General features: G+C 60.1%; 1 protein-coding gene across 2 annotated transcripts; it reads left to right on the forward strand.

Annotated features, from left to right (window-relative positions):
• The first annotated feature begins 642 nt into the window (after nt 1–642).
• On the forward strand, nt 643–13,727 carry NRTN (neurturin). 2 transcript variants are annotated; one of them, XM_036459796.2, is made up of 3 exons: nt 643–1,058; nt 10,387–10,562; nt 13,166–13,727. In XM_036459796.2, the coding sequence occupies exons 2-3, from the start codon at nt 10,394–10,396 to the stop codon at nt 13,588–13,590; spliced, it is 594 nt and encodes a 197-aa protein (XP_036315689.1). In that variant the 5' UTR covers nt 643–1,058; nt 10,387–10,393; the 3' UTR covers nt 13,591–13,727. The 2 variants fall into 2 exon arrangements, with proteins under 2 accessions (XP_036315689.1, XP_036315691.1); XM_036459798.2 differs by lacking the exon at nt 643–1,058 and adding an exon at nt 8,344–8,455.
• Nucleotides 13,728–14,423: the final 696 nt, after the last annotated feature.

Genomic DNA, 14,423 nt, shown 5'->3' on the forward strand with positions numbered 1-14,423 from the left:
GCCTCCCTCTAAGCAGGCCGGGGCGGGGCCCCCGCGGCGGGGCGGGCGGCTCAGTCCCGCCCCCGCCCCTCCCTCCACGCTCTCTAGCCAGCGGGGCCGCCAGGGGGCGCTCGGGGAACTCGGACCGTCGGGGAGGCACCGGGTGGGTTTGGCTTGCGGGCTGCTGGCGAGCCGCGCTGAGTCTCGGTGCCCAGGAAGGACCCCCGCAGGGCTCCGAGGCCAGGCTGCAGGGAACTGCCACTGGATGGGGCCTCCGTGGACAGCGGTCGTCAGTCTTAGGGTGTCCCTTGCTGTCTTAGGGGCAAAGTTTGGATCTCGGGTCTCTGGAATAGCTTGCTGTCAGGACCCGGGAGTCTGACAGCGGGGCCAGATCCTCAGTGCAGGGCGGTGGGGAGCGCTGAGAGCGCGGGCCCTGGCGTCGGGGCGCTGTGGCTTCTATCCCAGGAGGGGCCCGGAGGACCCCCTTTCCCGCAGGAGCGCTGCAGGGCTCTCCGGGGCCCAGGGACATCGCCGTCTATGGGGGCGCTGGGGCCCCCGCACCCCCGCCACCTGCGCTTCTCCGACCCCATCGGGCGGGGGCGGGGCGAGGGCGGCTCCGGTCCCGGGAAACCCGAGCCGCCGCCCTGGGTCCCGCCCCCGGCTCCGCCCCCGGCCCCGCGCCGGCCGAGCCGTCCGCGGCGGAGGTGGCGGGAGAGCGCGCCTCGGAGCGGCTGGGAGCGCCCGGGCCCCCCGTCCTGCCGCCCCGGAGCCCCGCGCCGCGCCCCGAGGCCGCCCGCGCCGTCCGTGCGCCCCCCGAGCCCCCCGCCGTCCAGGGCGTCCCCCAGCCCAGCCCCGCCGGCCCGGGATGGCCGCAGCCCGCGGCTGAGCGAGCCCGGAGGGGGGTCCATGGCCCGGCCCGCGCCGCGCCCCCCCGGCGGCCGCCCCCTCAGGCCCGGGCCCCCCCAGGCGCCTCGGGCCCCGGCGGCCCGGATGGCGGCGGCGGCGGCAGGGGCCGGGGCCGGGGCCGGCGCGGGCGGCAGGCGCGGCCACCTCTGACGGGTAGTCGGGCGCCCCAGCAGGTAAGCAAGGGCGAGCGGGGGGCCACAGTGGGGGGACGACCGGCTCCATGTACGGGGACCTGGGGGGCTTGTGGGACTCGGGATAGACAAGGTGCGCCCCCCGGCGTCGGTGCGAGGATGGGGTCAAGGGGCGCCAGGTCCGCGCGGGTGGAGGGGCGGGTGGGAGGGCGCCTCTCCAGTCGGATCTGGGAGGGGGCGGCTCCCGGCCCGACGGGGCAGACGCACCTCTGCCTCCCGCAGCCCCACGTGCGCCCGGAGGGAGGGAGCGGGGCAGCTGGAGTGCCCCCCGCAGCCCTCGGGAGAGCGGGCTCCGGACACCCCTGCCTCTGGTCCCCAGCGGCCCGGGGCGCCGGCTCCGCGGGCCTCGGCCGGGGCTGCCGTCGCGGCCCAGCTGCGCGCAGAAGTAAACATCTGTCAGCGGCGCGTCCCGGCCGCCCGCCTGCCGCCGCCGCCGGGGACACGGTGTCCTCCGGTGAGGGCCGGGCTCCATTGGCTCCCCGAGCCGCTTGTTCAGCCGCAAGAGGGCGCGAAATCTTTTTTTTTGGGGGGAGGGGGTGTCCTTAAGGGCAAAAACCAGATTTGAAGGAGAGGGGGGCTGTACCCTGCTCTCTTGCTTTTTAAAAGAGACATTATCTTCTTGTTCAGAATCGCCTCAAAGTTCTCCCAGGAGGAGCGGTTTGGGGGTTAGGATTCATCGGGCCATGGGGGCTGCAGAGGGTGGGGCGAGAGGGGAAACCGGCCCCTCCCAGGGGTTGCCGTCACCACCGCCCCCTCCGCAGGAAGCCACAGCGCGCATGGTGGTGACCCTGGCCCTGGTTAGCGGGCCTGTGGTTACCTGCAAGGCTGGGCCACCCGTCCAGATCCAGGGAGCAGGGCCAGGGGCCTGGCAGGGGGCATGGGAGGCTGGGCCGATTCTCCTCACTCCTGCCTGCCCACCCGCCCTGCCCTCTGCCGGCCCAACATCCTTCTCCGCGTTCCATGACCCTCTTTGTCTGTCTGAGTGCCCCAGGCTGAGGAAGCCCAGTGGGGCGTGACTGGTCTAGGCTGATGTCAGTGGAGGGAAGACTCCCAACTTGACCAGCTTCTCCCCACCTTCAGCCCCTTGCCTTGGGGCCCTTCTCCCAACTCCCTTCATCCCAGGACTCCCAATGGTTGGAATTTTGAAGCCACTCCTGGGCCTCCCAGCTTACCCACAGCCAGTTGCAAAGAGCTGGATGCAGGAAAGGAAGCCAAGCACACACACACTCCCGCCCCCCTCTCTCTGCAGCTGGGCCCAGTGTTTGAAATTCCACCATGAGCTCTTGTCCCTCACGTTTCAGGCCTCAGTTCTCAGGGGTGGAGGGCAGGGAGCAGAGGATAGGAAGAGCCTAAAGCAAGAGAAGGAACCAAACAGTCTGTAGCCCAGCCCTCTGTGTAAGACACAATCAAGAGATTGTTTCAACAAATGTTTGTTGGACAGACATGGTATGGCTGCCTGTTTGGTAAAAGGGCTCCTGTGCTCTGTCCTTCAAGGGCAACACACTTAGACCCAGGGTGGAGCCCAACGTGGGGAACACAGGCTCTGTCTGAGGGCAGGGCAGTCAGGGAAGACTTTCTAGAGGAGGAGCACGAGCTAGGGCTGTGACGGCTGAATAGGAGTTTTCTAAGTGGGAAAACAGAGGGCATTCCAGGCGATGGGAAACACATAGGCAAAGATCTAGAGGCAGGAAAGAGCAGGCTGGTTGGCTGTGGCAAGTCCAGGGTGCCTGGGTGAATGTGGGGAGGAGAGACTTTCTGAAAGCCTGGGGAGGGAGCAAAGGGGCAGGGGCATTCCGAGGCAGACTGCTGCAGGTGGGGGTTGGGAATACAGGAGAGAGAGGACCGGGTCTTTAACACGCGTGGCATCGGTGGGCCCAGCCATCTCTGCTGAGGGGCTGCGGGACTCCCCCCGCCAGTGTATCTTTCCTGGTCTCCCAAGGTGGGCAGGGGAGCCCAGGGGCAGGGAGAAGCGAGGGGCGGGGCCTCTGCTGGCAGCAGGAGGGTCTCATTCCCAGAGGGCACATTCATGCCTACATAGCTTGGTGTGTTAGACCTGAGGCAACGTTTGAACTTGGGGAAATGGAAGAAACGACTCAGGTACCCTGATTCCCAGGAAAGTAGTGTTAGGGTTGGAGCTGTACCTCGGTTTCCATTTCTGTCTGTTGACCCGCTTTTGTGTGATATCCTGGCCATTCAGACAACCCACATCCCTCATACCACCCACTGGGCCCCATGCCAGCTGCTCAGCTCTGTGCTATGCCAGGCCTCATTAGGCTGATCCTGTTATCCTACCCTGGGGAGCCCCCTCCTGCCCGCCCGCTGCCTGCAGGGCCAGCCCCAGGCCAGCCTCATAAGGTCAAGGTGGGTGGGAACTTTGTGGTCTAGCCACAGAGGGCTGGGCTAGACACGGACAGTCCGTGGAGCGGAGAAGCTGTGGCCCCACGCACACACATACTCCCAGCCTGTCTCCCTGAGAGCACAGCGGTGGGTGCAGGAAGAGGGTGCAGACACTGGAGAATGGAGGACTGGCCCTGTGGGCAGGTCCCAGGGCCCCTGTGACCTCTCCTCCTCATCTCCCCTCACTGTCCCTGGTTCCATTGCTCCAGTGACACTGGTCACCTTGAACAGGCACAGCCCTACCTCGGGGCCTTTGCTGTCCCCCCCCCCCCAATATGTTCTCCCCAGATCTTCACTTGGTCCCAGCTCAGATGCTGCCTCCTCTGAGAAGCACTTCTTCTTTTTTTAAATATATTTTATTGATTTTTTACAGAGAGGAGGAGAGAGGGACAGAGCTAGAAACGTCGATGAGAGAAACATCAACCAGTTGCCTCCTGCACACCAACTACAGGGGATGTGCCCGCAACCAATGTACATGCCCTTGACCGGAATCGAACCTGGGACCTTTCAGTCCGCAGACGACGCTCTGCCACTGAGCCAAACCGGTTTTGGCTGAGAAGCACTTCTTGATCCCTCAACCTCAAAGCAGCCCTTCCACCGAATGTACTATTGCTTCACCTCGTTGTCGTTGTTGTTGTTGTTGTTGTTGTACGTCAACATCCAGATTACCATATGTATTTATTTATCATCCTTGGTCCTGATTGGATAGTGAGTTGGCACGGGTGGGGCCCAGGTTGGCCTTGTGTGTCTTTGAGGAAATCTCTTACTTCCCTGAAACTTACCTCTACTCTCTCCTCCCCCTCCCCAAAAGCAGAGCCTCTCAGATCCTCCCCATGCCTCCTCTCTCCCCCAGCATTACCTCTGTTACCCAGAGCCCCGGGATTGTGGAGGCACCGAGAAAATAAGTTGGGAGTCAGACCCAGGTTCAACCACAGCTCAACCACTTATTTGACCAAATCACTACTCTCTCAGCCTCAGTTTCCCTGTGTGGTAATAATAACACCTTTTTCCAGGGACTGTGAGGAGAATTAAACATATAGAAAGTCCTTAGCATAGCGCTTGGCACTAAATAAATGAAATAGCCAATACTGCTGGGTGTTATTGTTGTTAGAAAGGCCATGTGGGGCAGTAGTTAAGAATGTGGAGACCGGTGTTGGAGCTAGGGCTTTGAGGGATGAGCAGGAGTTTGCCCAACCACGAAGTTCAAATCTCACTTACACTCTGCTTGACCCTTAGCAAGTCACTTTACTTCTTTGGGCCTCGGTTTTCCCATCTACACAATGGGGATAAAAGAGTTCATACCTTGCTATGAATCATTAAGTGTGAAGTGCTTACACCAATAGTGTTGTTTGCTAGGGTTACTATTAGCTATTATTACTAGTATTTGACTTGTATTATTATTATTATTTTTAAATATACATTTTTTATTTTTTTACAGAGAGGAAGAGAGAGGGATAGAGAGTTAGAAACATCCATGAGGGAGAATACAGGAGATGTGCCCGCAACCAAGGTACATGTCTTCTACTGGAATCGAACCTGGGACCTTTCAGTCCGCAGGCTCAATCCACTGAGCCAAACGGGTCTTGGCATGACTTGTATTATTATCACAAAGCAACCAGCACAGTCCCCCCCAGAAGGCACTCTCTGTCCACCTCTCAGCTACACTTTGGCCAGGACAAACCCAGAGCCCCTTAGGGGCTGACACTTTGTTCTCAGAGCAGCAGGGAGCCGGCGATGATGCTGGCAGTTGGGCAGCAGGAAGCTCAGGGGTGGGGGAAGAAGATGAGAGGCTACGCCCCACCTCCAGCCGGGCCTGGAAGGTCTGCTTTGGGGTGTCTGTGAAAGTGCCAGCCATGAGGCTGTCCCACAGGCCGGCCCCCGACCCCTGCAGACCCAGCATCGGAACCAGCTGTGCTAGCCAGATGTTCCTGGTTTACCCCCAGATGTGTGTTGCCAACTTGAGGCTGCCCTGGCCTCCCCATCCCCGCTCTGGGGTGGGCCGGGCCCTGGGCCCTCTGAGGGAGGGGACACATTTTTGTGGGCTGCAGAATTTGTTTCTTCTTTTGCAGAACCTTGAGTCTTGCCTTGAGAGAGGCCCAAGTTCCGCCCGTCATAGGGCCTCAGTTTCCCCCTCGGTGGGCCCCCCAGGGAGCCTCCAGGCCATCTGGGAGAAAGGAGACAAGCAGGGCTGTCCTAGGAGCCGTCGGCACCGACAGGGAAACAGAGGCACGGGCACGAAAGCATGTGTGTCCGAGTGCTGGGCCCAGCTGTTGCTGTCGGCTGGTTCTGCAGAACTTCCAGAACTTAAATGACCCTCCGGGTCGGGGAGGGTGTCCTGGGCAGTCTGTTGTACGGATGGGGAAACTGAGGCTCCGGCAGGGAGAGGCAGAGCAGGGATCGGAACTGGGCTGTCTGCAGTATTCAGACGCACGCCCTTCCCCAGTGAGCAGGCCGCGCCCACATCTGCCCATGTGACTTCACAGCGTGGCTCGCTCTGCCTGTGGACAGTGACAGCCCTTCGAAGCCCTCCCCTGGCATTCCTGTGGTGTTAGGTGGGCCCCTCTGGACACTTCCTGAAGATGGGGAAACTGGGTACGGTAGGACCAGGGACATGTTCAGAAGTGAGGTAGAAAGGAAGAAGGGTGTACAGGGAGGGAGGCACCAAAAGTGTGGAGACTGAGGCCTCTGGACAGAACAGCCAAGATAACCCAGCCAAGACGGCCCCTCCAGAAAGCCCTGCTCCAGAACAGACCGGCATGGACATAGCTGTGCTGCAGGGCTGACAAAGAGGGGTGGACCTGTGGCCAGGGCGCCAAGATGGGGAGCAGAGAAGGCTCCTGGAGGAGGGGCTTTAGTAGCTAGGGCTTTGAGGGATAAGCAGGAGTTTGCCCAAGGGGGAAGAGCCTCAATTCCAGACTTCCCCAGACTAGAGGGATGAGTGGATTGAGGGAGGGGTCACCGCTTGACCTTCCTGTCCCTGGATGCAGGCAGGAAGCAGGTGCCTCCCTGAGGCCAGGAGCTCTGCAGGATGGAGGCTGTTAACCTGGGAACAGGCAGGTCCCTGGGAAACTGTGAAAAGGCGGAGCCCCGGGGCGTTGCCTCGAGACCAGGATAATGAGCAGCTTTTCCTGGCACCACCAACGAAGCTGCCAGAAACACCCACACACCCTCACCCTGATTGTCTGCTCCTTGGATGCTTAGAAGGACCTACCTGGTTGTGTGACTTTGGGCTATTCATCACCCCTCTGAGCCCGGTTCCCCTCGCTCCGGCCCAGCCCTGGGGATCCTCTGGCCTCCAGATAGAGGGGAGGGCCAGCCTCCATCCCTCTTGCTGTAATTCAGACTGGCCTGGCCCCCAAGAAGGGCGGGTGCTCCCTTCCCTCGACAGGGAGGACTCTCCAGGAGCTGGACGTGCCTGAAGGTGAGGAAGGGAACTGGCCAGCCCTCTGGGCAGAGTGAGTGGCCCCTGAGATGCTAGCGGTGTGAACCTTGGCCGGGTACCAGAGGTTCTGGCAGGTCAGTTCTCGCCTGGGTCCTTGTGCCTCCACTGCCGCTTGCCTCGCAGCACACATGGGATCTTTGTGGGATCCCACGTGGGATCTTTGCAGTTAAAGACCCAACCATGTGTGTGTCCCCATGTATGTGAGCATGTAGCCAGAATGCAGAACATGGTTGTGTTCAACTGTGAGCATGTTCAAATGCCATATAAAATGCCCACGTGTGAACGTGTATGAGAGTGAAACACTAGCATGTGCATGTGGTAATGTGCAAATGTCATAACGCACGAGTCTACACATGCCCAGGTGTGTGTGTGAGACATTAGTGTGAGTGTGAAACGTTAGCGTGTGAGTGTGGCAATGCTTATGTGTATGTATGTGATCGTGTTCAAGTATGTGAGTGTGAAAACATGTGTGTGACTGTTCGAAGATTAATGACAGACACATCCAAGACTGTGATATGTTTGAGTAGGCATATGAAAACACCTAGTGTGTGAGTGTGGTGGTGTTTGGGTGTAAGTGTGAGAACTCTGACATGTGTGTGTGACAGTGCTCACGTGTGTGGATGTGAGGGTTTCAATGTGTGTGAAAATGTCCAAATGCATGGCTGTGTGAAAACACTGAGTGTGTAAATGGGATCGTGTCTGAGTGTGTGAAAACGTCATGTGTGAGTGGGATACAGTGTGTGCAAGAGTAAGAATGCTGAGTGTGAGTGTGAGGGCATCCGCCGCCCTGGATCTCCAGGCCTCCATTACACAAGCACGCCTGGCCCCTCCCCTGTGCCCTCCACCACACCCACAGCACCCCCTCCCGGGCAGGTCCCTGCCAGGGACAAACCAGTTGGGTGACCCCCTTACAGAAAGATCCATTGTTAACCAATGCTTATCAGCTGGCTTGCCGGGCCCCCTCCATTGTCAGCCCCCTGCTTCCCTGTCCCCCATCAGAGCCTGGTGGGGTCTAGCGTTTCAAGGCCACGGGGAGGGGGGGACTAAGGGAGGGGGACTCCTGTGGCCAGGCCATCTCTTGGCTGGTGTTTCATCCATCCGTCCAGCCCCCACGTAAGCCCTTAGCAGAGACAGAGGACCACAGCCTGGTGCTGTGCCCCGCCTTGTTCCAGCCTAACGGGGAAACTGAGGCACGCTATTCCAAGAATTGGGCATGAGAGCAAGCAGGAAGTAGGGGTCAAGAGAAAGCCATGCCCAGCGGAGGACTTTTGTTTTTTTAATCCTCAACCCAAGGGTATATTTTTCCCCACTGATTTTTAGGGGGAGTGGTAGAGAGAAGGAAAGAGAGAGAAACATCGATGTGAGAGAAACACATCGACTGGTTGCTTCTTGCATGTGCCCGTCCAGGTACGCGGTACGTGCCCTTGATTGGAATCGAACCCGGGACCTTCAGTCCACAGGCCAATGCTCTATCCGTCCAGAGGCCCTGAGCCTGGGTGGGTTTCCCTGCTGTCTCTCCCTGCCAACTCTGTGACCTTGGGTAAGTCATGTGACTACTCTAGGCCTCAGTTACCCCATCTGAAATGGGGATAAAGTCTCTTTGTGAGGTTGAAATGACTTAATATGCATTGATTGTAGAACAGGATCTAGCATAAAAGGGGGTGGTTTGGGCACCTGACAAATGGGCTGACCTCTGTTTGCTGCACAACCTTGAGAATGAAATATTCTCTCTGCAGCCCACAAGTTCCGGCAGGATCTACCCTGTCACCAGCCACTCCCCCCCCACCCCCGCCACTCCGCCTCATTCTGCTACAGCCACGAGGGCCTCTCCTGTTCCTTCACCAGCCAGGCCTGTCCTGCCCCAGGGCCTTTGCAAGTGGTGTGTCCTCTGGTATCCAGGTATGCCCCCGAGTCTAGGAGCTCATTCTCTGCCACCATCAACAGTAACAAACACTGTGATGTAAAATAGTGGCAGGCCGGCCCCTGGGGTGGCTCCCTGACATCTGTTCCCAAGCCCAGCTCAGCCATGAACGTGTGTTGTGTCTGCCTTTGAACTTCAGGTCCTTTTCTAGCCAAATGCCCCTGAACAAGCCCCTCTATCTGTTTTGTGCCTCAGTTTCTTCAGCTGCAAAATGGAGATAACAGTGCTCTCGGGGCTCAGCACCTGACTTGGTATCGTGCGGAGCTTAGCCGGTGCCCTCTGTCACGCCCCGTGGCTGTGGGTCCTGTGCCTCTGCGTCCATGCGAAGGGGGAGAGCTCCACGCTCTGCCGAACCCAGCACGGCCGGGCCTGCGCGAGTCCCATGCAAATGAAAGACAAACGCACAAAGGAGATGCACGTTGCCCGCAAATTGCTCTCTGGGTGAGCAGCCTGCGCGCCGAGGTGTGCGCTTGGGGGCGCCCGGCACCCTGCGGCCGAGCCCAGGCGCTGACCCGCTGTGTAAATGTTTACACCGGGCCTCCCGCCAGACCCCGTGCGGCCGGCACAGGCAGCCGGTGGGGGAATGTAAACGCAGGCTTGGGGCCGCCAGGCAGCAGGGAGCTGCTCAGACACGGCTGGGGGATAGGGGTGTAGGAGGGTTATTAAACACCTACTGTATGCACTAAGCCCGAATGAAGCTCCTGGTAGCCACAGCGCCGAGTAATGGGTGTTCTAACGGGTGGGGGTGGGGGGACACTTAGGACTTGGGGTGTGGGGAGCAGTCAGGGAAGGCTTCCTGGAGGAGGCACGGGTCCAAGGTGAGACTGAAACAGGAATGGGAGGGCAGGGGAGAGAAAGTGTTTTGGGCGGAAGGACCGTCTGTGCGATAGCCTGGAAGTGGGTGGAGAACAGCTTGGGTTCATCGCAGCTTCTTTCCGGGCATCAGTTTATCTGTCTGGAGGGTGAGCCCAGGCTCTGAAAGGGCAGCAAGTCACTCCCCAGAGCATCCTATGTAGGGACCAAAGTGTCACCCCCATGGTTTCTGCCCCCCAGGCTGTATTCTAATACCAGGCTCCTGGTCACCCTGGTCCCACAATGTCCCCTGTTGGGAATGGCTTCACTTTTCCATCTTTCCCGAAACACACTGGGCTCCAGCTACCCCAGCCTCCTGGCTGGGTTGGCCAAGCTTGGTTCGGCTTCAGTCCCTTGGCACTGGCTGTTCCTCCTGAGGTGCCACTCCCTTCTGCCTGGCCAACTCCTACTTTTGTTCAAATCTCGAACTGCCCTCAACCCTCAAGAAAGCCCTCTGGGACCCCCAGATGGGGCGGTCCCCTGGCACCCCTGGCACAGCGCCCGCACCCTCCTTAGCAGCAGTTCTTCACTGCCATGTCCTGTGGCTCCTTGCTGAATCACGCCCGTTATCACTGAGCAGTAAGCAGCAGTGGTCCAAAATCGTGGGCCCACTGTGTCCCCAGTGCCTGGCACGGTGCCCTGTACCTGTTTGCTGCCTGGCCCACCGGGGCCGTGTGGCTGACCGTCCGTGCCCGCAGGCCGAGGATGCAGCGCTGGAAGGCAGCAGCCTTGGCCTCGGTGCTCTGCAGCTCCGTGCTCTCCATCTGGATGTGTCGGGACGGCCTACTCCTCAGCCACCGCCTCGGACCCGCGTTAGCCCCGCTGCGCCGGCCACCTCGAACCCTGGACGCCCGCATCGCCCGCCTGGCCCAGTGTAAGCCCTTCCCCTGACTTAGGGACGGCCATACTGTGGAATGTCAGGCAGTGGAACCAGGCCACGGAAGCTTTTTTAAAGATGGGGTGGAGGGAGGATGTAAATCTCCCAATGACAGTGGGGGGGGAGGGGGTGGCTCCTAGGAGCTGGGGTCTCTTGGCTTAGCTGTCACAAGGAATTAGACTCTGTCCCTCAGGGGCCAGCGGGCCAGATGGAGATTAGACCTAGGAACTCTGGCGGGGGGGCCCGCCCGCAGCGCAGAGGGGGGCGGGAGGGGGACGCTGGACCTAAGGCCCCAATGACCTGCATGTGTTGACAGGGAACAAGAACCGGGAGACAGAGAGAGACCTAGAGACAGAGACCTAGACATGGGGAAAGAGACAGAGACGGAGACAGGCGGGAGAGACATGGAAAAGAAAGTGAAACTCCTACCTGAGGAGCATGGCCACCTGGCCAACTGCTCACTGGACCCTGGGCCCCACCTGTGTGTGCGCACACATGACCACGCAGTGTGGCGTAGGCACAGGCCGGGCACATGCGTGGCGCCTGCGGGTGGGGGCTGCCTCCCTGCACACGCGCCCGCCAGGCCTCACAGCCCTTCTTTCTTGTCCTCACAATAGACAAGGGCGGCCTCCGGCACAGACTTCACTTCCGTGCCCAACACTAGCCCTTGTAGGCCGAGAAGCCCTTCCCAGGACACTGGGTTCCAGAGCCCTGGGTGGGCCCCCGAAAGCCAGCGTTCCAGGACCTGGGGACACAGCGCCACTGGCGGGATCCACCGAGAAGAGGCTCAGCCCGTGGGCGGTGCCCGCCAGTCCCTGGGCCCAGCTGTGCGGGGGGAGGGGAGTGGCTGTGGACCCCCTCGAGGTCCTGGGGCTCACGGGCTGAGGGTGGAATTTCAGGCTGAGGAACGAAGAGCAGAGCTCATCTCTTTGTGCTCCAGACCCTGTGCACGTGGCCTGGGCAGCTGGAGGGCCGCAGGGACAGATAAACTAAAAGATTATTCATTGTTTATTTGAAATTCAAATTTAACTGGGTATTTGTATCATCTGGCAACCCCGCAAAGAACTCTCTGCAAGCACACCTTGAGGTGTGCACTCTAAGTGGAGGCGGTTTAGGCACCAGAAGTGAGTCAGGCTCAAATCTAACCCCGGAGCAGACAGTGCTGGCGATCCCAGTCAGGCCCCTGGGCCGCAGGGACTTCACTCATCCCTCACCTCCCACTCTCCCAGCCACAACCACAGCGAGGACTCTGCGAGCCGCTGGGCAGAAAGGGGCACTGGCAGGGGCGGGCCGTCCCCCAGCGGACGCCGAACAAGAAGCGTGGCAGAGCGAGGCTCAGAGCCTGGGCTTGTCTGCTTTCTGAGGCCGGCTGTGGAAACAGACACTCTCGGGGTCACAGACGGTCCCTCCCCCTCAGGCTTCCCAGTAAGAGACTTCTTTTGACAGCCAGGTGTGCCAGCCTTGGGGGCAGGCACGGGCTAAACTCAGGATTTCCTCTCCCAACCTGTGACTGCAGCCTGTCAGAGGCTGGGAGCCTCCTGCCAGCCATTCCAAAGTCTGCGCTTCTTTCCTGGGGCTGCAGAGCACAACAGATCCTGGAATAAAGTCATTTCCCTGAGCCTAGTTTTGTTTCAATGATGAGATGCCGTAAGAACTTTTACATTAATTAGCCTTTGGTAAAACTGGTTTCATTCTTTGTCATTTCGCCGGAGTTCCAAGAACCTACCGATGATGTTAAGTAAGGACTTACTGTGCTGGGGCAGGGCCAGCCTCTTGGAAAATAAGTTTAGTCTACGGGATCCTGGGATTCTGTGACTCTGGCACCTCCCGAGGGCAGCTGTGGGAGAAAAGGGCTGAACGTGGGCCAAACATGGGTACTGGATGGAGGCAGGAAAAATGCTCTCCGGGTTTCTCGCTCTCACTGCCACCTGCCAGTGGTGTGGCCTTGGCCAAGTCTGCTATTTTGGGTACCCAGTTTCCTTACCTATAACATGGGAGTCGCCTGACAATAGCTGCTGCCACCCCATGGGGTGGGGTCCCCACACAGGCCTTAGTGCCTGCTGTTCTTCTGTATGTTCTGAGAAGCCCGAACACCCAATTTGGGTTTCTGTATAGGGAAACTGAGTCCCATTGCACAGTAGAGCAACAGGTATACGGGGTGGGGGGTTGTGAGCAGCCCAAGGGCTCCCAGATGTTGGGGCTTTGATTAGGGACCCCAGAGTGAGGGAAAGACCCATACAGCTCAGCTAACGGGTGGGAAGTTGGGGGGGAGGGGGGGCGTTATGGGAAGAGAAGCCCAGCATAGGGATGGGATCCACAGAAAGTGTTGGGGGCGGGGCTGAGACACTCCGTGAGCTCAGCTCAGTGGGGCAAGCAGGAAAGTGGTCCAGGGAACGCAGAAACATAGGGCGGGGTCCAAAGAGGGATGTTGGTAACTTTGGGGGCCCAGCGCAGGGGTCTGCACATGCACCCCTCCAACACCTTCCAGCGGGAGCGCCTGGGCAGGAACCTGGGTCATTTTCTGCAGGGGAACAGCGAGGGTAGAGGACTCCCTCCCACCCACCCACTGATTCCCATCCCTTCTCTCCCTCCCCTCGCAGACCGTGCACTGCTGCAGGGCGCCCCGGACGCCGTGGAACTGCGCGAGCTGACGCCCTGGGCGGGGCGGTCCCCCAGCGCGCGCCGTCGGACTGGGCCCCGGCGGCGGCGCGCGCGTGCGCGGTCGGGGTCGCGGCCATGCGGGCTGCGCGAGCTCGAGGTGCGCGTGAGCGAGCTGGGCCTCGGCTACACGTCCGAGGAGACGGTGCTGTTCCGCTACTGCGCAGGCGCGTGCGAGGCGGCCACGCGCGTCTACGACCTGGGCTTGCGGCGCCTGCGCCAGCGGCGGCGCGTGCGGCGGGAGAGGATTCGCGCGCAGCCCTGCTGCCGCCCGACGGCCTACGAGGACGAGGTGTCTTTTCTGGACACGAACAGCCGCTACCACACGGTGCACGAGCTGTCGGCGCGAGAGTGTGCCTGCGTGTGACCCTACCTCACCGGTCCCGGCCGGACAGCGCCCACGGCTCCAGCCGTCATACCTCGCGACGGGCTGCCCATGCGCAGACGATGCCGTCGAGGTTTCGGGACTCTCGCGATAACTGTACAGAGATAAAGTGTGGAAAGCTGCTGTGGGTCTCGATTGCGCGCACCTAGGGTGTCTGCCTCCGGGAGGGGCAGGAGGACGTGTGAGGAGGTGGCCCCAGCTCCCCTGGGAAAGGGGTGGGTGCGGGTGTCACCTGCAGCATGGTGGGGAGATTCTTCAGGGGGAAAGGAAAGATTCAAAGAAGGCCCTGTCTCCAGAGTACAAGTGGGGAAATGGGGTTAATTGGGGCAGTGTCGACAGGGACTGCCTTTTCACCTCCCTGCAGGTCCCTCTGCTCCTCCCCGGCATGTCTATCCCAGCCAGATATGCTTCTGGGGAGCGAAAATGGATCACAATGTAGAAGTGGAGGCAGGTCAGCTGGACCCAGTGTCCCCAACGTGTCCCCATTCCTAGGTCCACCCCATGTGTTTCTGGGGAGGGAGCAGGGAGAAGTGAAGTTGGTGGAGGAAGGTGGAGTCACCTGCAGAGGAGGAGACTGAGGTCCAGGTGGACCTGGGCCTCTCTCACCCAAACGGGCCCCCGCAGTCTGGATCAGCCCCCACGAGAGTGGCCTCTAAGCCACTATCTCCTTTTACCAGCTAAAAATATGCACGCGCTACCCATCTCCCTGTGGGGATAAGTCTGGAGAGGGCACCAGCCCCATCCAACCCCAAACTGGCGCCTGTTGGGGCAGAGCTGGTCCCGAGGGATCTAGGTCTTGGCCCATAAAAACCCTG

Source organism: Pipistrellus kuhlii, unplaced genomic scaffold (genome assembly GCF_014108245.1).
Source record: "Pipistrellus kuhlii isolate mPipKuh1 unplaced genomic scaffold, mPipKuh1.p scaffold_m20_p_30, whole genome shotgun sequence".
In the NCBI taxonomy this organism is placed as follows: domain Eukaryota; kingdom Metazoa; phylum Chordata; class Mammalia; order Chiroptera; family Vespertilionidae; genus Pipistrellus; species Pipistrellus kuhlii.